Raw genomic sequence first — 27557 nt, 5'->3', positions numbered from 1 at the left:
TGTTCTTAAGTACTGATGTATATTGATACCATGTAAGAAAATAGAATGTCATATCCAGAAAACATAGTTTACATTCAATATTTGCTTTGTTAAATTCATATAAATACAACATACAGTAAAGAACCACTTAAAGCACCATTGTCCAAAACACTTTAAAAATTAGAGGTTACAAAACACTAGAAAATATAGCCTATAGAGAACAATCCTACATTAGCCAAGAGCAAATGGAAAGCTATATGTGATGATGGTTTATCACTATCTAAAGTGAAAAGGTAACAAGGGAAAAAAATTCTAATTAATTCGCACTAAGGAAACAGTACTTGTTAGCGGATGCTTTTCCATGATTTAACTAGATAAAGGGACATTTCCAAGATACGCTGTTCTTGGATATTGTGCATGGTCCCATTGCTACCATATTAATGATGCTATGGTCTTGATATTATGTTTTTTTAGCCACCTAGTTTATGACTGATGCTTAGTTAACTGAGTTGCCCAAAATTTGATCTGTTTCTGGTAAACTAGAAACAATGTTTCTATACAAACCTAAAGATACTTTTAAAGTGCAGTTAGCTTTTAGCTATATTCTAGTGTGGTCTAAAGCTCTTGCAAACCAATGGATGGGGGGGGGCAGAGGAGGTGATCAAAAAGGAGTTATGGCTGTGATTTCATTATTTAATATAATTAGTTTCCTTTCCAAATATTTTGGAATGATAGCAATGTTGGATTTAATCTTCCTTAAAGTGACTATTTTCAAGGGAAGAACACTTGTTTGGATATATAAATTTTGCTACATTTGTTTTAAAAGAAAAATATCCCCTTTTTGGTCACAACTCATACACTCCCTAGCACATATATCTTAACTAAAACAACATATGCAATGGGACAATCTAAAATGAGATGGACACTCCCCACTGCACAATACAAGACATGCATTAAGTGTCCTAAAGTCAAATATATCAGGTGAAAAAAATAAATCCATATCTATTACAGAGAAACAAACCAGTTGCACTAATGTTCAAATATCCATCATAGAAACACATTATGAACTGGTACAGTTTGATTTAATCACATGGCCACACGTGTCCTCTACACCTGAGCACATTCTTATTATCTATTTTCACCCGCAATTTCATTCTCAGAGGAAGGGACTGTACCTGTTTAGTCAGTGTACACAGGCCCTCAGTACATGTGGTCACTTAATACATTCCTTTTGATGATAATAATGACTTAGGCACAAAGACATCCCCAATTCAATTATTTACCTTGGAATTACATTAGAACTCTGACAAACTAAACAGATAATAAAATACAAAATTTTGAAGTAAAAACTGATTTAGGAAAATTTAAAACAGTCAAAAAGATAAAATATAGAACTCTTAATATCCATTATGGTAACCCCCCCTTCTGTTAAAGTAGCTGTCACTTGGGAAGCCTCTGGGAACTCTCCGGTTTGGAAACCCTGAGTAGGTGTTCCAATATCCTGCATTGTTGAAAGGCGCCATGTGCCTGTCCTGGCTTCTGTTCAATCGGCTTGGTTTTTCGGAATGAAGCACACTGTGAAAGGTCACATCATGTTCATACTGTTCTTTCATTCGATGTATTTTTTCTCTTGGGACTCCATGTGTGTTTCTTCTGCATTGAAAAGATAGAAATAATTTAATTACAGCAACATGTCAAGACTATTTTCTTATGCTAAAAAGTGTGATGATTCAATTGTATAATTCTTATTCCCAGAGTTAATTGGGAAAATGTAAAATCTGACCCTTAAGTTGCCCTGGAACCTTGTCTTCCTCTTGCCTTGCACATCAGTGCAAGGAAGCAGAAGCAAAAAGGGCACCATATATTTGGATTGAAGTGAAAATTTCTCATACTCAAGGATGATCATTGGATCTCATCAAGCATTTCATATTAATAATCATAGTTTAGAGTAAGTATTATTATATTGGAGTCCTCCCATGAGAGCTAGTATCAGGTTAGCTATCTTTTTTTACCTAAGGGATGTTTTAAAACACAAATGTACAATCCCACTTCCAGAACACTGTTTTAAAATGACCTGCTTGTGTGTTTTCTACAGTTTACATTTCCCCTTTTAACAAGATTTTTTTTTCTCAGAGTTTGTTTTATTTACTGATTTTTAAATGACCTTTTATTTCGCCCAACTCCCTCAGATAGCCTTTCACCCCTCAAAGAAAGGATGAAAAATGCAGTTCAACAAGACTACTTAAAACTTCAACTGACCTATAATCCCTCCTCTCTTCAAAGACTGGATGAAGGTACATTCTCATATCTCTTTTGAACTAAGTTTGGTCATATAACTGCACAGTACTTAGTTTCAATTGTTTTTGTGTTTTCCATTTCTATATACTATTTTTCCATTTTGGGTTCCTTGATTCTGTCAATTCCACTAAGTGGGAGCAGTTAAGTGCTGCACAAAATGACTTTAAACAGAAATCTAGTTAGGAAAGCAATGGAGGGAGGAGAGGGAAACAATGGAAAAAAGTGTTTCCAAAACTGCTACTATAGTCTTCCCAAGCTTCTGTGTCTTTTATGCACATCATTTCTTGCAGTGCAATAATATTGCACTATATATACCACCACATTTTGCTTAGCCATTCCCCTTCATTAGACTTCTGTTTTTTTCTGGTTCTTTAACAAACATTTATTTATATTAAACCTTTTAGTAAACAAAGACAAACCTTGAAATCAATAATCATCAAAAGAATCAGACTTTGCTGAGATACCCAGTTCTAACCCAGTTCTAGACAAGAGGCTGAAAAATCTAAAACTCATCATTTAAGAGCCACTTTCAAGAATTATCATTTCTGTCATTTAAAGAGTCTTGTTTCATTTTGAAATAATTGAAAACTGCAAGACATATACTTGGTAAGAAGTACTAAAGGAAAAAAGTACCTTGCTAACTCTTGAACATTGAATTTCCAACAAGTCTCAGGTTCTCGGAATATAACTTCATAGTTATTTTCAAGTGCCTGATTTTAAAAGAAAATGCAAAAACCACTGAGGACACAGGCATGTGTTTGATATTATTTATTTAGCCACTTAACATTTATTCTGTAACTTTTCTAAAACTCTCTTATATTGCTGGTAATTCACAACCCTTGATCATATCTTGATTTAGCTAATAACTTCACAGTATCTAGAGTTGATTCTCTTTTTATAATGTTTTCAAATTTCATATTATGTTCCTGAGAAAGGAGTTCTTTACATTCATTTTTTTAAAAGACTTATTAGTATTAAGAGTTTACAGAAAAATGTGATGGAGAAAGTCCATAAAATCCCTCTGCAATGTTTGAAGAGAAGGTGTAAAAGCTTACTCTATGTGGATCTATTTTGGCAAATGTAGTCCTATCCAAAGACATCCGGAATTACTAAATGATCTTTAAATTCACTTCTATAATTACTCTAGGTCACCTAGCATGACCTTCATTTAGGAAGTGAGAATGTTAGGTATGTTTTTGATAGTTGAGATTTTTTTGTTTTTCTAAGGTTAGAGTAAAACACAAAAAACTTCTCTGTAGCATCTGAATACAGAGTATTGTTTTACTTTTTCATTATATTGTTATAGAATACTTATCAATGAGTATGAACTCTCTCAGAGGCACTTAGAATCCACAGAAAGGTCATCCTCTTCCCAGTTTAGGAACAAAGCTTAGTATAGTAATTTCCATTTAACCTACCTGGGCATTCTTCCCTAGAAGAAACTCTTCCTGCTATTCAGTACAATGGAACATGAGTCACTTTTCCCCCTTTCCAATCAAGACATTTTCTTTATTCCTTTAAACAATGTCCATTCATACATATTCGTGCTTCACATCTTGTCCACTTTCTTCCCTGTTTACTAGCCTGGTATCCAAATTTTCATTTTCCTTTCCTTCAAATGTAATATTCATTCCCATAACTTGAGGGTTATTTAATTAAGGTAATCTAGAAAGCACCTAATTCTTGTAAAGTCATAAATAACTGTTGAATGAATCCTAAGGAAAAAAGATTGAAGATATCCAAAAATCTTAAAAATAAGACCAGTTCAAACTCCTTCCACAAAAATCTGTTCTTTCTAGACTCTTAATTCTGAGTTTTGCTTTTCCCCATGTACCCTATATTCCTTGCTCATTCTTTTTTCATTTTAGAACTAGCCAGCATAGACTACCCTCCCTCAACCAACCACCAAACACTATAACCTGAACCCATGAAAAACAATGAGAAAAGAAAGCAAGGAATGCTGCAGACCTGGGTTTAATGCTTTGCCAAAAGAAAAATAATAATATGATATAGATGAGTCTTGTATTTGTGATGGGAATCAAATATGTAATCAAATGAATTAGAATAGAATGAGTCTCTTTTTGGAGATAGTCAATGCATGATTACCCATGTGGAGATCACAGCTAGTAAATGTTATATGCCAGTCTGTCCTCTCCCTGGTGCCCCAAGAGCTTCTGAATGCCTTCCCCCACTATCAGTAGATGTATGGAGGAAAAGAAAGGAAGAAAAATTGTTTAATATCAATACAAAGAAGATTTGTTTTATTAATAAAAAAAGTTCATTCCAAAGTCAAAAGGAAAATTATTTGGAATTATCCATGTTATTCTTTCCCACCATAATTAATATGGATATTTGAGAAGTGAATTTAGGCACTTGAATATGTTTACAAAATACATATCACACAGATAAGATCATAGCATTTGTTCCAGTTTAATTTTGACTCAAAAATTCTGTGGGGTTTGAACTTGCAAAGAAGCAGGCATGCATGCATAGGACCCAAAGCCCTGGCTTACTAAAGAATTAAATTGGTCTGTACTGAAATATGAAAGAGATCAAACAAACACCTCTCCCTTTAAGTCATCTGACCCAGCAACCTCTGTTTCTGGGAGAACCACAGTGTCCCCTCCAAATAGATTGGCCCAAAACAGAGAATCTGCAAAGAATTCAGAACAGGAACAAGGAAGGATTTGAAAATTGTCATACTGTCATCTCCTAGGGACAGAGTAACAGCTGGGGAGGTGTCATTTTCAGAAAATTTCAGCCACAGAACAGCCAAGGCAAGCGGCAAAATGAAGCCTCAGCCCCTTTGCTCCCAGGAAGGAGAAGGGCCGTTGCTGCCAATAGATGGAAGCGGAAGATCAAGAAGAGAGGAAAGAATGAATGTTTCCACTTTCCCACCAATGTCTATAACTGAAAATTCAGAATGATACTTCTTCCTACCATGACTGCATAGGGCTTCATCTCCCAGGCGTGAAGGTTGGTATTATCAATTATAATTGGGGATATGCCATTCCTCATTGCTTTCCTTGCTGCAACACAACATGTTACACAACAGTAAACAACATGCAACAAACAGTGGAAGGGGCAAGTGACATCCACAGGGTTCATTTTTGTTTACTCTTGGACATTGCCATTATACAGCCTGAATGCCCTCTCTTGTAACCCTGGTCTGTATTAGATAGAGATCCCTTCTTCCTAGAGGCCACAGGAACAAGTCGGCTGGGAGCCGCTCTGGGAGACAGTGAGTGGAGCTGCTGCCCTTCCTTGCCTGGCATGCAAAACACTTGGGGGCCTCCCAGGAGCCTAGGAGGCTTTCATCACCTCTTTTCTGGTTCCAGTCATGAGCTTCCTCTAGGACATCTGGGTTGAATTCGTAAGTACCATCTTCCTTGAAGAAAAAGTCATCTGTACTGAAGATCAAGGCCCTGGGAAAGTCATGTTTCAGCTGTCTGGAAAATAAGGGGAGGACATGGATTGCTTTTCATCCTAGGCACAGTCACAACAGAAGGGTTTCCCTCTGGGGAAGTTTCCATCTTGATGGCCCCCTAAAGTCCCCTTCCAGCTCTGAACATCCTAACAGTGCATGATTCTGTAACAAGACTGCAGTTCCCAGATTTTTGAATGATTAAAATTCAATTAAAATGGGAAAGTACTGGCATCTCAGAATAAGGCAGGAAAGGGTCAGGGTTCCTGGGACATATCCCACTTGGGGCAGGCCAAGTACAGCTGAGTCAGGAAAAGTTCTCTTTGGGACATTTTTTTATTTCTCTTTTTAGTACACTGATTCCTACCACTCCCTCTCTCTGTCCCATGAGACACTTGATAGCTTGCTCATTCTGGTCTAAGAGCTGTTGTCCACTGGCTCTACTTTGGATTTCCTTCTCAGGAATCCCCCAGACTCTGCACCTTTTGTTGGTACACCCTTGCTACCCACTCCCCCCATTCCCAGACCACACTTACCTTCCCTGTCTCCCATCTTCTTAAGAGACCTGCTCTCTCCTGGGACTACTCTGATCAGGTGTTAATGTTAATAAGGAGGTAGTGCCTCGCCCCTGCGAATTATGCAGGGGTTAAGGTTCACAAAGGGCTTTCTTTCCTCACAACAATTCTGTAGGTATTATAAGTAGTATTAACCCACTGTGCAGATAAACAGTTTACAACAAGTTAAAAGGACTTCGTCAGTGCCTCAAGCCAGAATTCAAGCACAAATCTGACAGTCTTATTATGCTACAATAATGCTGCCAATAGCATAGAATAATTTAGGGCAAAGTGTGAGAAACAGAGGGTTTCAGACACTCTGGCTGGCTAGTGGATAAGCCAAGGACACTCTCAAGGTGAAGAACCTGACAGGACCTTAAGTACAGCACTGATGGAAAGCAGGGAGGCAGATTCTCCCCTTTCTCTGTCCCTCCTCTGAAAGAAGGCTTATTCATAATTACTGGTCATAGAGTGATTCAAGGTTTTTAAGTATTTATGTAAATTTTCTAATCTGGACCTTACACCTTGGAAGCATAGAAATTACAATTCTTATTCCCATTTTATGAGTGGGAAAATTGGGACTCAATAGTTATTGGATCTTTTCTCCATTGTTTTTCCCGCCATTGCTTTCCTATATTTCTGTTTAAATTCAATCTATGCAGCATTTATCTGCTCCTATTTACTGGAAGGGAACAATAGAGAAAGTTTCTGTATTTTAAAATACAGAATTTTCCACCAGAAATACCCAGGTTATATTTCCTACATCTTGGAAAATCTCTATTCAAGAACCCTGGGTTCAATACACACGGCCATATTTGGAATAGTATATTGGTCCCATGCCTCCCAAAGTATTAGCCAAGGGCATGTGGCACACGACTCTGGCAGCTGCACTGAGGCAAACAGTCCTGTCCCTCAGCCTAGGCTCCTTCTGAAGCCAGTTTTGTCCTGTCCAAGGAAGGCACAAGCAGGAAAGGGAACATTAATTTTTGAGATCCTATATGTGGCAGGAGGAAATACGCTGAATTACTTGAAGAAAAGTGAAGTGTTCTTCTAAATTTGCCTCAAGTATTTATTTACTTTAAACCTTTACCTTATTACAAATCAAGTGAGGGCACCATGTGATAAAGAGAAATGGAAGCAAGCAGTGCCTGCTCCTTTAATAAGAACTCTCTCCAGGAAGCTCAAGCACATGACTTGGTTGAACTCTTTGAAGATAAAGAGTGGGTGAGAAAGAAAGGAAGATGCATAAAGGAGGGTTGCTGAAACTAGGTTTTATTCTTAAGCTTTCTATTTCATTATTATTATTTGGTTTGATTTAAGCCTATGCTATTAGCAAACTATCTCCCAAGGCTGACAGTTATTCCAGATACTTTTTCAGAGTTCACATGATTTAAACTAAAAACAAACAAACAAACAAAAAAACCTCACATTGGAACTAGGTTTATTTTCCAAGTCTTGAAATAAATGAAATATTGATTAATAAACTGTCTATGCCTGAAGATCATTTCAATGGTGGTTACAGTAGCAAATGCCATATTGACTTTCATGGATCAATCTACTTGTTCTATAGCTTGTTAAATTATCACTTGTCTATGTACTTTTGAAGCACCTTGGCAGTCAACGTCCACATTTGCTTTATAGTCCTGGATTTGAAATCTGTAAGATAAGTATTATTGACCTGCTACTGAATCTTTAAAAAATTATCCTTGGTGAACAGATGGTAAATGATAAAACATACTACCCTCATCTTAGAAAGGTAGGTACAACTGTGAAAGGCTGCATACCCAGTCATTTTTTTTAGTTTGGACATTTACTGAAATGACTAGTGTAAAAAAAAAAAATTTTTTTTAAAATATCTTGGACATTGAAAACTGCTAATTAATCTTGATTGCTTTTCTGATTTTTGAACTAGATCTTCCCCATTTTCTCTTGTGATTACTTTCTCAAGGACACTCCAATCTCTGTCAATCCTTTGGAACTGAACTTTGTGATCATGGAAATATTCATTCTGCTTCTTGTTCTTTTCAGGTATCATGCTAATAGCACTGTAAAGTAGAAAAACAACACTGGATTTGGTCAAGGTACTATGTTAAAATGTTTGTTCTGCCATTTAATATCTAAACAATCTTGGGCAAATCATGATTTCCCTAAGCCTGTTTTAATGTTTTAATGGGGCTAATAATACTATAGGTACCTAATTGACAGACTTGTAGGAGGAATGCTTTGTAAATTATGTAAGCTCTTATTTTTTATGAACTCTTCTGTTGTCCCTGGGGAGAAAAGATTCTCCTAGAAAAAGGCTGTTCAAAGCACATTTCTGTTTGATTTGTAGCCTCGCTCATTTCTTAGAAAAAACACTGCTGATCTTGAAGGAAAAATTCTATGATTAAGAAAAAAGATCTGCTTGTACAACTTTATGTAGTTTGGTTGGCCAATTAATTTACACACATTTTATCTGTTTGAGTTATCAGAGACAGAATGTTTATTACTATTATCTGTAAAGACAAAGCCCTCAAGTTACAAAGTATTTCCTAGCCTTCAGTTCCTGGACCCTTCATTCCTGGTGGCCTTTCTTCAACACAGTGCCTAACATTTAGGAGATACTTAATAAATCTTTATTTATTAACTATTTTGTTGGGTGGCCTGCCTTTAGTCCCATTTCTTTAAAAACTGATTCATTATGGATCACAACACAGTATTTTCACCTTTTTTGTTGTTGCTTGTTTTTTGTTTCTCATTTTTTAATTTGATGTTTCTTGTGCAGCATGATAACTGGGGAAATATATAGAGAGAAGTTATGCATATATTGGACTGCTTGCTGTCTGGGGGAGGGGAAAGGAGAAGAGAAGGAAAAAAATTTGGAACACAAGGTTTTGCAAGGCTGAATGTTAAAAACTATCTGCATATATTTTGAAAATAAAAAGATATTACTTTAAAAAAAGAAAAGAAAAATAACATTTCATTTGAATGTGGAAATATTCTAAGAGAGTAGCATTTTTGAGTAAAGAAAGGCAGGGGCTGCTAGATGGCTCTGTGTGGATAGAGCACCAGACCTGGAGTCAGGAGGACCTGAATTCAAATCTGGCCTCAGACACTTAACACTTCCTAGCTGTGTGACCTTGGGGGCAAGTCACTTAACCCCAACTCAAAAAAAAAAAAAAAAAAAAACAATACAAGCACCCATATTTGTGGAAGAATAGGAGAGTTTTGTTGTTGGGGGGGGGGAATCTTCTAGAAATCAGCTTCTTTAACCTTATCATTTTACATGGAAAGAAATGGAGGCAAATATGACCCCAAGTCTTCTGGTTCTATACTTAGAGGTCTTTGTAACAATCATGTCTTTCTCTGATACCAGCCATAACACTGACCTGCACATTAGCCCCTTTCTCATGTCTTTGGAGCAGAATCACTGGCACCAACTTGATTTCAAGCCTCTCAGAGAGCCCTGCATAAAACCTTTTACCCCATTAGGTTTTCATCTCTCCAGTCTCCACTCATATGGATCTTTATTTTATTATAATTTCTTATAAACAGAGACTAATAATGGGGCTGAAACAGATCAAAGTAGGAGCAGAGGGAAAGGGAGTCGGGTGGTTGGGGGAAGATATTAGGTCTGAGGCCAGAGGGGCCTGGAGTTAGCAGGGATCTCCTGAGTCATCTAATCCAACCCTGGAGTCTTGGAGAAGGAAGAGAAAGGCCAGGAGCTTGGGCTACTTGGCCAAAGTTACTTCAGAGGTGGAATCTGAACTAAGGTGGTTGCCTGACTTGAAAGTTTCTCTCCGTTTGTTCCAAACAGAAGAGTCGAGGTAGCGGAAAGCAGAGACCCCAAATTTCACCCATCCTCATTAAACAGGCAATTTGGTTAAAGTAAACACACACCACTGGCTCTGGAGGCTATTGGATTGTAAATTCTTAATAAGGCTTGTTCTGTTCTTAGTTTTTAGAATACCCAATGTCTGGCACATGGCAGGTCCTTAATAAATGACTGTTGACAATTGGAGACAGAGAACACAGGTTCAAATGTTGGCTCTTCTACTTATTTACTTATCTGATCTTGGACAAACAATCCCCCCCTCACTTCTGCCCCCGTCCTATGACCTCATATGAAAGTTAAACTAAATGACTTCTGACTGTTCCAACTCTAGATTTGTGATCCAAGAGACAAGGCACTTTATATTTAAACTGTTTGTTCCTGATCTCAAGTGATCTGGATACTCAAAACAACTGTAGAACTGGTTTAAATTTAAATATCATTTATGGACTTGTGATTCAAGAGTGAGTAATCAGCAAAACTCAGCACATTAATATAAACAAGCATTTATTTAATGTTGCCCTATATTTTTTGGACACCTCCCTCCTCAAACCTAGTCAGATTTAAAGAAAATAGGGATAAAAATGAGATATATTAAAAGCTAAAATAAAAATAATCTCGCTTGTCTTGCTGACAAAAGCCATCCTATTTAAGGAAAACTAGATTTTCTGCCTCTAGTTGGTTTTAAATACCAAGGTCTTAGCTTCCTCCTCTATAAAAATGAAGATCCTGGGCCAGATGACCTTTAAGTTTCTCTGATCTGTAAGGCCACAAAGTGAAGTGTCTGTCACATATATACACTGATCAATCCATCTCAAACCTTCTCCAAGAATACATCAGAATTCCTCAGTAAAGTATGCTATGACTACTGTACCAATCTAAATGAGATACTTAATAATAGCTAACATTTATATAGCTATGTGTCAGTCACCAAGCTTAGTGCCTTATAAATATCTCATTTGACCCTCATAAGAACCCTGTGAGGTAAGTGTTGTTATTATCCCCATTTTACAATTGAGGCAGTCAGGATAAGTGACTACCCTGGGTTCTCATTGCTAGACTATCTGAGGCTCAATTTGAATTCAGGTCTTCCTGACTCCTGCCACCTAGCTAAGATAGGGGTAAGTACTCTATTCCAGATGAATTTAGATTGTAAAGCCTGTACTCATTAAATTTTGCTGAGGCAAGCCTATTTTTCATTTGTACAATGTTGACACAACTAATTAAAACTATGATTGGCAAATATGATTTAAAATTCTTCAAAACAGCTCTTTTCAACTGCAGTAACTGCAATGTTTGCCATTTTCTTAATTTGGCAAATATTTGTAGTCTCTGAACTATAAAAGAATATGAGATATCTAAACCACTTTATAGCTTGCCTACTTTGGTTAAATAGTGCCTATTAATAAAACATTGTCACCTAAGATAACATAATATGTAAATTTAAGACTAATGCTTAAATTAAGCACATACTGTGTCCCAAAAATGTAAGTATAAGACTTTTTATTTTCAGTTTTATTAAGATTAGATTCTATAGTAACAAAAGTCAGACAATACTTTCTCTCCACATAATCTCGATTTCTTTTTGAACTCCTCATTCCTATTCATCAGTGTTTATAAGTAATCATTATCAGATAGGCATTAAAGTTCAAAACATGCATTAAATTTGGGAAAATTCTGTTTACCCCATGATCTAGTTATCCTCTACTTGCAAATGTACCTAGAGTAATAGAAAAAAATTTATATAAAACATTAGTATTTTTCACTGCTCGATTTGCTGTATTTTGGCCTTTCAAAGGAGAGCAAATTGAAAGCAAAGCAAAAATAGGAAAAAACAAAGATTCCCAATCAGGTAAGGTACACACACAGCAGGGAAAAGTCTATAAAACTTATTAGCAGGTTTGGTATTAAGCATTTTAGAAGCAGTCCAGTCTTTCTGTTTTTCTGCAACCCATGGGAGAAGGGAAGTGGTCAAAATAAGCTGAGAAAAGCAAGCCATGCAGGGACTGCTCAAACTCTTCATCATGTGAAATCACTGCTGATCTCATGCCTTCTTCAACTCAGGTGGTGAGAGGCCCACTGATGGTTCCTGAAGAAGAGGACTCTTTCTATTGGGAACTAAACAGAAAAGAAGGAAGGCAGGATAAAGACTCCTGATTTTTTTTTACACAATATTTACCAGAGAAGTACAAAGCATAAGAAAAAGAGCTGGTTCGGGCCAGCCAGGTGGGCAGACTTCCAGCTTCTGGGAAGAAATAAATGGAGGCAGAGAAAGAAATGACTGTCATTATTAGTGTGGTTTCTACACTCAAAGAACAAAAAGCCATGGGAAAAAATAAAGCTAAGTGTAAGTGAATTATTAAATGGAAATTTTTTTTTCTTAGACAACTGGACACTGAAGACTTCACTATAATTACATCTATTGACAAGAAAGTTAACGCTGTCCCTAAAACTGTAGTTTGCTCAAAAGTAGGTAGAGAAATATAGAGATATTATATAGTTTACTTAAATATGGTGATTTTAACTCCACTTAGTCACAGAATCAACTTCCTCTAGATGCAATTCCTTCTCCATCTCCAATACTTTCCCTTCATTTAGGAATCTTCCTGCAAGGACGAGGCAATAAGGAAGAAGAGGAGAATGGAGGCCAGCCTCCTCTTCCCTGCTCTCTGGCACTTCCAGAAATATCTCCCCCTCCCCCCAACCTGGTCATTCAGGTCAGTTTTCTACTGAATCACAAATAAGTTCTTTGTGTACCCAAACACCCACATTTATCACTTCTGTAGTCTTTTTCTTTTTTAAATTAAATCTAAGCTACAGAAGGACTAAGTACATCTGGAAAGGTAGCATGACAACAGACTGTGTGGGGAGGCTGAGTGCAAGGCTAAGAAGTTTGGACTGTATCCAACAGATACCAGGAGATGAGGGGAGGACTGATGCAAACATGACTACATTAATAATAGCTAACAGATGTTGTATACTATGTGCCAGGCACTGTGCTAAGCATTCTACAATTCTCTCTTTTGGTCCTGGGAAGCAGGTGCTGCTGCCATAATCCCTGTTTTAGAGATGAGCAAACTGAGACAAACAGAAGCCCCAGAAAAATAGCGCTCTGTACTAGTTGTTTCACCTCAATTTCCTCATTTGTATGAGCGAGTTAGATTAGTTTAATTGTTTTCTTCAAGTTCTAAATATTATGGATTTATATTAATCTGGCATAAATCTGAAGAAGGGGCTAGAAATAGGAATGAAGAGAAAGAGACAATGCAAGAAATACATGACTGAATCTTATAGAAGGTTTCGTTGAAATTATATGAGGAAGGGTTGAAATACTAGATTATAAATCTCCAGTAGGACAATGTTTGGGGACTGAAGTTTGCTACAGCATCTGTCTAATAAGACACAACTGAACATCTCTGAGGGAATCTTAATAAAACTTCAGTCGTGGTTCAATTTTATCTTACAACTGGCCTTACAGCAGAACACTACATATTGATTAATTTCCCTTTTGTTCAGGAATAGGAGTCTACCATGTATTTTCAATGACAACAAATCACCAGAACTCTATATATCAAAACTGTTTATTCATATTCAGAAACTTTTAAACAAGAAGAAAAGAAGAGAAGGGGGAAAGGAAGAAATGAGAAAACAAGATAACTAAACCACAGAAAATATAAAGGTGAATAACAGAGGCCAATGAATGGATGGATGCCCCACCAAAAAGAAGTATACTCACTAACCCAAACCTATCTTGATAGCATCATTCACTAACACATAGAGCCTTAGAAAGGAAGAATGAACGAAAAATAAATAAATAGGAAATTGGTGAGAGCAGAGCAGGGGCATGAAAGAAACCTGGAAACTCCTTAATTAAGCTCAGAAGTGGGGAACGTCCAGCCCATGGGACCTGTAAGACTCATTTGCGAAGAGAATGGCAGGTGATGAGCTGAAAACTATATATAACAACCTCCTGCTGCTTGAGGTCCATAAGTTGATAATTTTGTAAGGCCCTCAAACAGTATTATAAATATCCAAATGGCCCTTGGCAGAAAGAAGGTTCCCCACCCCTGATTTAACTTGTTCAATTCAGGTCACCACGCTAGAGGTCCAATGTTAAAAACTATAATTAGGCTGTGTCACTCAGCATCATCAATAGCATTTAACCTACTAATTAATCTTTATGTATTCCCTAGAGTATGTGATTTACTGCCTTCAATTGTAAATTCCTTGAGTGGGGTAAAACTTCTAACAAATTCTTCCATATGCATATAAATAGTAGCTTACTTTTGAGCTCTTTGAAAGTCCTACTTTTTGCCTCTTTTGTTTCCCTAGAGTTTAACACAGTACCTGGCACATAGTAGGCATTTAATAAGTGTTTGTTGACCTAACTGGTCTTGCTCTATTCAATCCAGTCTTCTAGACAACTGCTAAACAAACTCCCTGAAGCATTTTACTCCCTATTCAAACTTTAACATATCCCTATTACTTCTAGAAGGGAAAATAAAGTCCTCTGACATTCAAATCTCTGAACCACATGACCAAACTTTCTGACCTTATTATACATTATTCTCCAGCATCCAATAGTCCACACTCACCTTCTTACTGTTCCTCATATCCAGCAATCCATTTCCCATCTCTTTGCACTGGCTGTCCCCCATGCTTGGGATGCACTTCCTCCTCACCTCCTCTTAGAATCTCATTTCCTTCCAGATCCAGTACAATCGCCAACTTCTCCATGAAGCCTATGGGGGCTAGATAAGTTTTGGGGCTATAAACAAAAAAAATGAGGGTCTAGAGTAGACAGAAAAGGGAGTATAATGAAGTGAGGGAAAGAAACCCTTTCTGGAAAGAAAGAGCAGAAAATTAAATTTAAAAAAACTAATATAAAGGACAAATGAAAGAAGAGAGGAATTCTACATGACTGAGGAGAAAAAAGGTGAATGAAATAATCAGATAAAAGCAAAAAAGAAAAGAACTTAAAACAAAACTTCAAAAACAAAGGGATGATAGATAGGGAGGCAGGGGAAGTGAGGAGAAAGGCAGCCAGGAAGAAGAGAGCTACCTCAAAAAAAAAAAAAAAAAAAAGATTTAAACTAATGTAAATGAATAGGCATAGTACTATGCAGAAGGGGAAAAATTACAACTTGAGGAAGAAAAACAATATTAAAGACAAATGAAAGAAAATGTAAACCTAATTTATAATTTGAAATGTGAATGGATTAAATAATCCAATAAAATGAAAAACAGTGAAAGATTGATTAAGAAAATAAAACTCTAGGGGCACCTAGATGGCACAATGGATAGAGCACCTGCTCTGGAGTCAGGAGGATTTGAAGAAAATAAAACCCCACACAATGTGTTTCTTGAAACACATTAAAAAACAAAGGCATGCAAAGAATAGAACTGAGGAGCTAGTGGGAAAAAATTTACTACACATCAATTGAAGCCAAAAAAAGCAGGAACTGTAATCATGCTATGTGACAAAGAAAAAACAAACATTTAAAAAATAAAGAATGCTAAATAAGAAAACTACATTATGCTGAAAGGAACTATAGGTAACAAATCACTATCAATATTAAACTTATTCACTTGAAATGCCTTAATATCTAAATGTATAATGAAAACATCAACTGTACTAAAAGAATATACAGAAAGGCACGCAATTCAATATTAATTTCAATTATGGAAAAGTCTGAGAAAAAGATAAAAATAAACAAACTGCTAGTAAAACAAGAGCTAACAGACTTATGGAGTCTTCTAAAAGGAAATTCAAAGAACATACATATTTCTTAGCACTATATGGAACTCACAGAATTGACCAGAGATTTTTTTTACCTGTAAAAAGCAGAAATAGTAAATACATCCTTTACAAACTTCAATGCAATGAAAAATAGTCATTAGTTCATGGAAGGGATGCTTATTCCAAAAAAAACAAACAGGTGAACTTGTATCCAAACAATTCCTTCAACTACAAGTCCAACAAGTGATCATCTAGTTCTAGCTTTAAAATATCTAATAAGTTAGGTAAGAACCTGCTATCTCCCAAGGTAATCTATATTCTTTGAGACTGCTCTAACTATTTGAAAGTTTATGATTCTCTTAAGCTGAAGTCTGCCTCTGCACCTTCTTCCCCATATTGCTCCTAATTCTGGCCTCTGGGATCAAGCAGAACAAATTTAAATATCTACAAGTATTTAAAGGATTGTTACGTGGCAGATGATTAGATTTGTTTATGTCAAGACAACTCCCATGTTTCTTCTGAGTCTCCTGTAAACTAAACATTCCTTAATTCCTTCAAAAGATCCTTCTATGACATGATCTCAAGATCCTTTCCAACTGTTTGTCTACTTGTGGGTAAAGGTGTCAAAGATGCAGCCTTTGTAGCCCAAGCCAGATTAAGATGTAACTGGGAAATATTTAACAAAATAAAAATATAATAAAACAGATAATTTTAAGTTTTAAATTAAGTTAATAAGTTTAAGTTAAGCCTGAAGGGCTTACTGGATTATGAACCCCTATTTCAATTCTAGTTTGACTTTGCTACTTCAGATGGTATCCAACTTATCAAAGTAAAATGTGATTGTGCCTCTTCTAATGTGGACTAATATGAGAGTTTTTTGGCTACTATATCACACTGGTCACTCATATTAAACCTAGATCTTTTCCATGAATATTGTTGAAACAATACCTTCCCCATTCTAGATTTGTAAAGTTAATTTTCTGACACAAGGTGTAAGACTTTACATTTATCCTTACTGAATTTCAAACCATTAGATTTGGTCCAATGTTCATACCCATCAATCTTTTCGGATTCTGAATGTCATCCTATGTATTAGCTTTCCTTCCTTGCACTGTATCACCTACCAATCTGTTGAGTATGTCATGCACTTATTTTTATCTAAGTCACTGATAAAAATGTAAAATAGCACAAAGCCAACCACAGAACCCAGGAATTCTAAGAGAACCCAACAAATATGATAACCAACCATTTATGAACACTTTGAGTTCTAACATTCAACCATTTGTGAATCCACTTAATTGTATCCTCTAGGCTACATATCTCCAGCTTATCCACAAGAATAACAAGGGAGACTTGGTCAAATACTTTATAAAATTCATGTTTATTTTTAGCATGTTTCTGGTCTACCAGTATAGTAACATTGAAAACAAAAAGGGAAAGGCAATATCAGTCTTGCATGACCTATTCTTAAATGAGCCTTTATTGGTTTTTGCAATTATGTCTTCTTTTCTAGATGTTCACTAAGCATTCCTTTAACATTCAAATACTATAAGTGGTTCTTTGAACTTATCAATGTAGATTTTGCAATTAACAACTCATCCACAACTGCCCATCACTGCCCATGAAATTCTTCTTCATGTCCCCACTTAAGTTCATGATAGGAGATTCATCTAAATTGCTTTTTTCCCCCTTGATATCTTTTTTTTTTTTAAACTTTCTCTTGATATTACAAAGTTGCTGGTAGAGAATATGAGCTTTTGAGTTACATCTTGCTCTCATCTTCTTTTTACTGTATAATTTCTTTGATGATAAAACATCTTGTACTTCTTCATAGTCACGCATTTATTATGCAATGCAGTATGTTTATATCCTCTACTGCCCTCAGAGAGATACTCATTATTTGCAGTTGTACAACACCAGCCACAGAATACTGGTATTTAAAAGATAGGCCTTTGTTTCTGAGAGAATTTGAGGAAAAATAGAAAAAAAAGATAGAAGGAAGGAAAGGAAGGGAGAGAGGGAAGAAGGGAGGAAGAAATAAAAGAAGGAAGGAAGGAAGGAAGGAAGGAAGGAAGGAAGGAAGGAAGGAAGGAAGGAAGGAAGGAAGGAAGGAAGGAAGGAAGGAAGGAAGGAAGGAAGGAAGGAAGGAAGGAAGGAAGGAGGATGGAAAAGAACAGACAGATACATACACATAAATTTTAATCCATTTGGGATTTTTTTTGCATAGGTTTATTAATCCAAAATCTTTTTCATGGTTATGGATCTTATTCAACCAGTAGTAGTATCCTGGGGTTTGATGCAAATATTCAAGAACAGAAAAATCTTGAGAGACCTCTGCAAGGGAATTTTTCTTCAACTTGAAATCTGAATTGACTATCCATAAAAATGTTTCACACTTTAAAAAAAAAAAGTCTCCTTGTTTTATACACTTAATCTGTTATTAATGATCAAAAATGTCTTCTCTGTTGATTATTTCTTTCAAAGAATTTTGCATAATTTTGATGTATGCATGGGAAATATCTTACTAGAAAAGAAACAGCAGCATTTTGTTTTATTTAAGGTTTGTTGTTGTTTTTTAGATAACAGAAGGCACAGTGAGATCCTGTCTTCAGTCAACTAAATAATGGCATAGATGTGATCTACATTGATTATTAATTATGAAAGTCTGCTTGTTTTCTTCTAGTGGGAAAATATTGGTCTTTTGATTGGTAGTTGTCCTCTCGGTCATCTTTTTTTGTGTGTGGCATAAATTTCAAGATTTTTATACTTTGTAAGTTGGTCTTCAGTGCCCAACTTAATCTCCTTTAGGCACACTTATTCTGATCTAACTGCTTTAACTGTCTTTGCTCTTTAGAACTGATGAGGTCCTGGATGACTGTGGTTGGCAGAAACTGGAATTTTGATGGAATTGTTCCCTTCGGCAGCAGGGAAAAGGCTCTCATACATATCAGTTTAGCTTCGAGGTCCCAACCTCATGGAGGTCATCCAGTCAGAAATCCCAGTTCTTTCAAACCCACTCACTCTCTGTAGAGATCATGGGCAACCCAGCAATGTCTTGTCAGAAACCCCAGTCAGATCCCTGAACTTAGATTTCCCTATAAATCTGCTTGTGGTCCATGCCATCTTTGCTGCACTTCTCTGAGTCAGTCCGCCACCTCACTCTGGCTCAAGGTGTCTTACCCTATGCTATGTGGTGTCTTGCCTCTTATCCCCACCCCCAACCACTTATGGTGTCTCTCCTCTTTATAGCTAACTAACTCTTTTAGGGTACCAAGTCCCTTTTAGGATTTAGCCTGCCACCTAAGGGCATGCCCAACTGTTCATGGGGAACACCTTTTCTCCTAGATAACTGTGAGCTCCATTTAGGAATTTATTTTTTCCATCATTAATTATTAAAATACTTTTCTTGCTAACTATATGTTCTATTTCACATTTACCACTCCTGTTGTCTATTGTATCCCTCATTTTTGTCTACAACCTCCTAAATAAACCTACTTTTGCCAAAGAGAAAGGCTGGTAAATTCTTCTCATGATCAAGCCCCAACATTTGGTGCTCTCCTAAATAACATTATTTGGTGCCTACAAAACCCACCATTTAGTACTATTTCTACTTCTCTCTAAGTTCAGGAACACAGAGATAGAATACAAATGTGCTGGCTACAGCTCCATGGTCATAGATGGTGAAAAGAATTTGCAATAAAAAACTTAGCAGAAAAAATATATTACCACTACTTCCCCATTTAAACATATACATAAAATCCCTTTAAATACATGAGATTTGTAGTTTCATATATTGGTTTTTTTTTTCCTGTCCTTCGCATATGGAAAATTTGTGTTAATCGGCATTTATCAAATTTGGATTGACAAACCCAATGAACTGAAATTCTTTGCAGCCCTTTTCTTTCTTTTGTTATCCTCCTGGATGAGTCATCCTTAAACTTCCTCAGGATGATTTTCTTATATTGGGTCTCTTTGCAAGCTTTCTCTCAACTGGTTTAACAAGGTGATAATACTTAGAATCCTTTGCCATCCTTCTCTCTAAGATTTCACAAACAAGTTTATATACAAAACCCAGTGTTGCCCTTGGCTACCATAGATCTCCATTTGGCAAGTGTTTGCTGACTAAAGCATTTTAGGAACTTTGAGTCTCTAAACTTAAAAGAAATTATCTTGATAAGTGTTTATTCCTTCCTTCCACTCATATCCCAATTTTTGATCACCAATAACATTTAAATGGCATCACTTTCTCATACTTATTCTCTTAGCTTTGTACAAATTTTTTTATCTTTGTTATAGTAAGACAAGGTCTGACTACACAGATAGTTGATTCACAAATGGCTCCCATTATTAATGAGTCATTTTCTAATATAACATATTCTATAAGATATTTTCTTATATGTGATAAACTATTATTTTTATGATGTTTATACAGTTGTTTGCATGTTGTGTCCCCCCATTAGACTGTGAGTTCCTTGAAAGCAAAAATTTTCTTTGTATCCTCATCACTTAGCATGGGGCTTAGGACATAGTAATTATGTAATAAATATTTGTCTTGACTTAGTAATTAGCTATCATATTTAGAATAAAAAGATCATTTATTTAGAGATGGAAAGTACCTCAGAAACCATCTAGTCAACCCCCTTATTTTATAAATAAGAAAATGAAGCCTAAGGAAGTCAGGGCCTATCCTCAATGGGCTTACAGTCTAACAGTCCCAAGGCAACACATTTAAAGCACAAGAATCTAATTTTAAGTTTAAAGACAGCCTAAAAATGAAGTAATTCTTAGCACCTCAGATCCTTTACTTCTGCCTTCATCATGGCAGAAAGAAAAGTGGGAGTCCCACCACAGGACTGAAGACCATTTTGTATTTTTGTTGTAGTTGTTTCATTGGTTGCCATGGCTCAAGAATTCATCACCAAAGGTCTAACCTACAGGCTGATCAATGGAAAGCAGACTCAGTCCACTGCCAGGACCATATACACCTGTCACCATGAGTATTTGTTGTTAATAACAACACTAATGACATTTTATTTCTTAAGTAGTTCAGTTGTGTCCAACTCTTCATGTACCCATGGACCTTAATGTCCATGGGGTTTTCTTGGCAAAGATACTGGAGTGGTTTGCCATTTCCTTCTCCAGTAGATGACTTAATATAGCATTTTAAAAAGCTCTTTCTTTCAAATATGTTCTCTCATGTGAGCCTGAACAGTTCTGCCAGGAATCAAAATCAAGCTCATTGGCCTATAGTTTGCAGATTCCATGTTCAGAAACACATATCCTTCCCCAACCTGCAGTACCTCTCCCATTTTCCACATTCTTTCAACCTTCACTGACAGAGGCTCAGCAATTATATCCATCCATTCTTTCAGTTCCCTGGAAGTAGATCATGTGGACCAGGTGACATAAGCTCATCAAGGGCATGGGTGTTCTTAATTATGTCCTCACTTATATACTGTTTGACTTCTCTATTAGCCACTTTTATCCTTCATGGTCCAAAGATTATGCTCCTTGACAGAAAAAAAAAAAAATAGCAAAATAAAAGCTGAGGAGAGAAAGAAATAGAGATATTGAGAAAGAAAAAAAAAGTACCCCAGTAGATCCTGGAAAGCTGACCCCATCACTGTTACATATTCTCTGTGCCTGGCTGTAATGTTTCCAAAAATTCTCATTTTCATCTTCCCACTAAGAGGAGCTCTGACTCATGTCAGAGAAATTGGGTTTCCGATATGTCACGTATAACCTATGTGACCTAGGACAAGGTGTTTGACCTCTCTGGACCTCAGTTTTCTCAGCTGTAAAATGAGGGAGTTAGAACTTCCCAAGTCCCTCCCAGCTCCAGACCTATAAGTTTTATGAGCCTTTGAAATTATCCTCTATGGCAAGAACAGCAGAAAAGAAAGGAGAAGTGGAGAGAAAGAGCCCAACCAAGTAAGTCCCACATAACTATTCCAGCAATTCTAAACCAAACTGAATATTTATCCAAAAAATCCAATGAAAAACTATTTTTTTAAAAAGGAAAAAGAAAAGTCCTGGGTTCAATGGTTCTGAGGTCTAACACTATGTTCCGGGATTCCAGAAAAAGCCCTGAACATTCAATACTTTGAAGGAGTTAGGGAGAGAAGTTGGGAGGAAAAATGTCACTAAGTGCCTGGAGTTTTAAGTGAGCACAAGGACCCAAGAGAGCCAGATGAAGACCAAGCAGGACAAATAATCCTAATTCAAAACTGAAGGGAGAGTGAAGCTCTGCCCTGGCCCAATTTGGACTGACTAGAGAATTAATACTTTAAAAAGTATATCAGTGTAAGAAATCATTGCAAATCTAATTTGATAACAACTGCAGGTGCAGATTCAAATAGAAAAAAATGTTTTTTTCACAAGGAGTACTTGAATATCAAGAAGAAATTTAAAATGAAATAAAGATTATAGAGGAAAGAACTGAAAAAATAAGTGACTTAAAATTTTAAAAATGATAAACTTCTCTAAGAAACAGAATTCCTTAAAAAGTGGGAAAAGCCAAATAGATATCAGTGAGTCCATAAAATAGCAAGAAATATTAAAACAAAATCAAAAGACTGGAAAAATAGAAGAAAGCATGAGAAAGAAGATGTGGAGAGATTATTTAAGAATCGGTGTGATCTCTGAATAGTATGGTTTTCAAGAAATCCTAAATTAAAACTGCCCTATTCTGTTAGAAACAGAGGGCAAAACAACAAAAGAATCCACCAATCACCTCCCAAAAGGTACTCTAAAAGCCAAAGTTCCAGAAATGTAATAACCAAAATCCACAGTACCCTTGTCAAAGAAAAAAATGCTGCAAGCTTCCAAAATAAACTGGTTCAAGTACTAAGAACTACAATGGAGATCACAAAAGGCCTGGCAGCATTGACTAAAAAAATGAGAGCTCCTGAATAGAATATTCCAAAGGACAAAAATAGATAGGCTTACAACCAAGAGTTAAATTTACCCTGAATAGTTGAATATAATCCTATAGGAGGAAAAATGGAAGAGAAGACTTACAAGTAATTCTGATGACCACAACAGAGTTGAAAAGAAATTCTGAAATACAAACACAAGAGTCCAAAGAAACCCAGAAAGATTAATTCATTTGAGAAGTTGGAAAATATATGATGACATATGCTACCATTCTAAAAGAAAAAAGAACTATGTCCCTTAAAAACTTAATGTCTTCAAAGGCTATTGAGGGAGTTTAAATAAGAAAAACAGAGGTCCTGTGATGAAAGAGGATTGATTGGTCTGAATGTTTGAAAAGAGGAAAAAGAAGGAAACATAAAAGGGAACATACATAGTATAGCAAAGAAGAACAAGGAGCATGAGAAGGCCTAGGAAGACCTCTCAGACAAGAAGAACTCAGGGATATCGCTGAGTGCAGGCTCCAAAACTAGTCCTCTTGGTTGCTCCATCACAAAGACTCAAAGGTTTGTAAAAGAGAATTAACAATAACAATTATCATCATAAAAGCTTGTATTTACACCTAGCTTAAAGGTTACCAAAATGTTTAACATACTTTATCTCTTTCTCACCTATGGGACAAACTCCAAATACATCCCCCAAGGAAGATGAATCTCAGAAAGGTAATCTTCACATATAAAGACCCACACCTCAAGTTACAAATGCCCCCCCCAAAATCTAAACACTTTCCTTCTTTCTCTTTTAGCAACTTTTCCTGATTTGTGGATACTTCTCTGAAAGTCTCTCCCTAAATGAGTTACTTACACTTTTCAATACATGGAAACAACGATGAAAGTTTTCTCTGGCAAGTTTCTACTTCAATTGACTTAAACAACATCCCTAGAATTTAAATAGGAATTTTACCCATTTTTCAATCATTTCAGACTATAAAAATATAGTACACAAAAGTGGGAACCTGACCCTCTTCAGAAGCCTTTTCTTTCTCAGGATTCTTTGCTGTCTCAGAATTTGTCTCTATTCCCATTAACTAAACTGATCTTCTAAATGAGACATGACCAAATTTAGCAAAAGTGATTTCCCCTACAATTGTACCTTCAAGACTGGCCACAAATCATTATCTTGTGTCTAGTTCTCCCTAGTTGAGCTGCCTTTTTCTATTTCTAGGTTTATTTGTACCAAGAGGCAGTATGGTGTTAAATGACAAAACTACTTCACTAAGAAGAATTTTGGTTCAATGGAAAAAAGTACTAATTTGGGAGCCAGAGGGGCCTGGGTAAAGATATGATCTCTGATACTTTTATAAAACCGTGATCTTAGGCATACACTTACTCTCCCTGGAGATCAGTTTCCTGATCTGATGCTTTCTGAGGAATTAGAACACTGCATTCTAGTACTAGCTGTGCTGTATCATTAATTAGCTGTCATTCTGGATAAGCAATCAAAGCTGGGCCTCAGTCTACTCATTTGTAAAATGAAGTAATTGGGAGTTTAAAAAAATAGTCATGCTAGAGGTCCATCTCCATAATTAAAATTCTTTGAGCTAAATTCAGAAGATCTTGGATTCTTTCCCCTTTACTTCCCCCCCAATCCACATTTCATAAGGATTACAAATGGACCAGTGTCCCTTCAAACCATCAAGATGTTAAAAGAGCCTGTAGTCCTATTTCTGCAACTCTTAACTTTACCTCTAAGTAATAGTGAAGGGGACTAGAAATTATTTGAATCACAGTCTCTTATAAAATAGAAATTTAGAACCAGAAAAGTCCTGATAAAAACATTTAATATAAATCCTTGTTTTATGGATGAAGAAACATGTTCAAAGTCACACAGCTGGTCACTCAGCCAAGCGGGAACTAAGCATCCAGTGTTCTTGGGATAAAGCCATTATGACTATATCTGAATCACCAATGCCATTAAATCTGTTCAATTATAATGTTTTTGTTTTAAAGGCTTCTAGGTGAACCAGAATTTTAATGAAAATTGACAGGACATCCCAATTCCAGTCCTATCCTGTTCCTGTTCACTGATGCTCAAAGGACATCACATGCTCAATCTCTGGGACACTGTTCTGTTTACCATGATTTAGTACTTGACTGTACTATTATCTAGTTAAAACAGATAATGGGATAGAAGGTTTACTTGACCACTTGATTCATAAATGTCTTCCCTTTACAGCCCACAACTGTTTATTAGAATATTCTATATGCAAAGGTGCTAAACTAGATGCAGGAGACTAAAACATGAAAAAAAAAAAAAAGGCTCTTACCCTCAAATGAATTACATTCTAACGAAAATCTGAGACATGCACAGATATAATCGAAGACATGGGAGAAATAAAAAAGAGATCTAAGAGATTCAGGGAGGGAAGAATTACTTTTGAAAGCAATCTTGAGTATATTCTTGTGGGGAACATGACACTTGGGGATAAGGATATCTCAGAAAGGAGAAGGGAATCTTTTGCAGGCAGGAGGGTGAAATGAGAGAGACTATTAGAAAACACTGTGAAATAAGGCTAACAAGACAGACTGGAATTTGATTGGGGACCCATTAACTGTATGTAAGTAGGCACTGTAAAGCCAAAGAGAGTGCCATGATCAGACTGACCCCGTTCATAAAAAAGATTGCTCTAGCAGTGGAGGAAACAGAGTTCTGAAAGACTAGTAAATTATTAGTAAGTTGGAAAGAACAGTTTTAGTGAAGAGACAAAGAAGGAAACCAGTGAAGTCTTCTACAGATCTTCTACTTTATTTTTTGGCATACCACCTTGTGTTGTAGTGGGAGCACAGAATATGAAATAAAATCAAGAAGATAAAATGCCTAAACTACAGGTAAGACAGTGGGAATGGAGTAGAAGCAACAGGATTTGACCCATTCAGCATAGTATGACGGAGGGGCCAAGATTTCAGGAGTATTAGGAGATCAGCTGTGTAATTAACGGAATTGAGGCAGTTCAGAGAGATTTGTTAATGTTCCCTACTGGATTTTTTTGAGGTAGTGGATGGATGTAAAGATAGCTGGCTGGCAATTGGAAATACAAAAGGAAGGGGAGACATCCAGAAATGAGGAGCAGAGCAGAGGGCTAAGATGAGGCTCTTTGAGGATGTAGATTTGGGAGTCATTTGCTTAGAAGGGATAACAATCCCATGAAAGTGGATGAAGTTGCCGAGAGAGTGTAGAAAGAGCCCTTTGGGGTGAAATAGCAGGAAAATCAGAAGGTAACAGAAAAAAGGAAGTCCAGGAAAGAGATAACAAGGCCTGGGTGTGTGCAAAAGATCAAATGCTGTAAAGGTCAAGGTGGAAGCAGGAGTTTTGAGAAGCCAGTGGATTTGGTCACTGGGTGGTGACCCCGAAGAGAGCAGAGGGACGAAGAAGGTAAACAGAAAGCCTTAAAATTCCTCCAATTTTCTGCTTCTCCTGTATGCTTCCTTGTGTGGGTGTAGGGGCACCGAATTTTAAAACAGTAACTCCAAATTACAGAGCAAGACAGTTTTTAGGTGTTTTCTGGCACTTTTATTATTATTTTTTCAGCCCTCACTGCAATCCTGCAAAAATCGGTAATATATCCCAATTTTACAGGTGAGAAAACAAGCTCCAAAAAGACTATGTGACTAAAGATAAGCACTGGCCGCGTGGTGCACTTCATAAATACTTCTGCCTGGGTCAAGAGAAAACCTTAGAGGCTGCGGTGCTCACGTGTGCCCAGTGCAGCCCCTCGGACTCGAGTGGCCAGCCGCCCCTTCCCGAAGGGGGTGGACCTGCAAACCTGCCGGCCTTAGAAATGAAGGCCACAGTCGTTAGGCCACCTGCTTTTTCGCCCGTGGAATCTCCGGGGGCTACGTCCCTCGCCCTGCGGAGGGGGGGGGTCCTCCCTCCCTTCTATCCCCCCTTTCAGCTTGGGCCTCCTCCCCGGTCCACCCCCACGGGACGCTCCAAGAAGAGTGCGCACCAGCAGGACTAGTTCCCCCTTCACTTCCCCCGCCCTCCGCCCCCCCCCCCAATCCCCCACTTCCCTGGGGTAGGGGAGACGCTCAGGAAGCAAGGTGGGGGCCGGGCCCGCAGCGTCCCCCGAACCCCAGCTCCAGCGCGCGCGGAGCTGCAGGGGCGCGCACCGGAGTGACAGGGGGCTCGTGAGGGTTAGCCGGGGCTCCCCTCGCCAGGCCCAGCAGCTCCTATTACCTGGCCAGCGTGCTCTTCCCCGAGCCCGGGAGGCCGCGCAGGAGGTAGAGGTGCTTCCTGAAGCTGCCCCGACGCGGGGGTCTGCGGCGAGGGGGCGCCGGCTGCGGGGGCGGCGGCGGCTGCAGGCTCAAGCTGCTAAAGGAGTGAAGAAAACTCTCCTCCATGGGGAGGGCAGACGGGGCCCACGAGGGCCCCCTGTACCTGAGCCGCGCTTTCTGCGGGGGCCGCCGCCGCTGGTAATGCTGCTGCTGCTGCTGCAGCTGCTGTTGTTGTTGTGGCTTCTCGGCCATGTGACGGGGGGCGGGCGCAGCGGCCGGGCTCCTCCTCCTCCTGCCCCCCCTCCCACTCCTGGAGGAAAGACCCCCCGCCGAGGGTTCCACGCGTTCCGAGGAGCCCACTGGGGCCGAGCGCTTTACTCGTAGTAGTTCTCTCGATTAATCCCACAGACTCCCACGGCTTTTTATCCCCCAGTTAAACTGTAATCTCCTGGAAGACAGTGACGATCTTTGGCCTTTCCTTCTATACCCGGGTGCTTAGCCCTGCAAGTACCGAATAAATACTTTGTATCGCTTGAAACTTTTTATTCCAATTTATAGAAGAGGAAAATGAAGCTCAGAAAAGTTAAAGGACTTGCCCAGAATC

The 27557-nt window shown here is 37.7% G+C and overlaps 1 protein-coding gene across 3 annotated transcripts; it reads right to left on the bottom strand.

Annotated features, from left to right (window-relative positions):
• N4BP2L1 (NEDD4 binding protein 2 like 1) lies at positions 1-27342 on the bottom strand. Of its 3 annotated transcripts, XM_074303520.1 has the most exons (5): positions 26916-27342; positions 5599-5726; positions 5218-5306; positions 2911-2987; positions 1-1632 (listed from the first exon to the last, which is right to left on the bottom strand). In XM_074303520.1, exons 1-5 carry the CDS (start codon positions 27203-27205, stop codon positions 1377-1379), a joined length of 840 nt encoding a protein of 279 aa, XP_074159621.1. In that variant the 5' UTR covers positions 27206-27342; the 3' UTR covers positions 1-1376. The 3 variants fall into 3 exon arrangements, with proteins under 3 accessions (XP_074159621.1, XP_074159623.1, XP_074159622.1); XM_074303522.1 differs by lacking the exon at positions 2911-2987 and having other exon boundaries at positions 26916-27207; XM_074303521.1 differs by lacking the exons at positions 2911-2987; positions 5218-5306 and having other exon boundaries at positions 26916-27209.
• Positions 27343-27557: the final 215 nt, after the last annotated feature.

Source organism: Sminthopsis crassicaudata, chromosome 3 (genome assembly GCF_048593235.1).
Source record: "Sminthopsis crassicaudata isolate SCR6 chromosome 3, ASM4859323v1, whole genome shotgun sequence".
NCBI lineage: Eukaryota > Metazoa > Chordata > Mammalia > Dasyuromorphia > Dasyuridae > Sminthopsis > Sminthopsis crassicaudata.
Note: the sequence above shows the minus strand (reverse complement) of the source record. Positions and strands in the feature narration are given on the sequence as shown.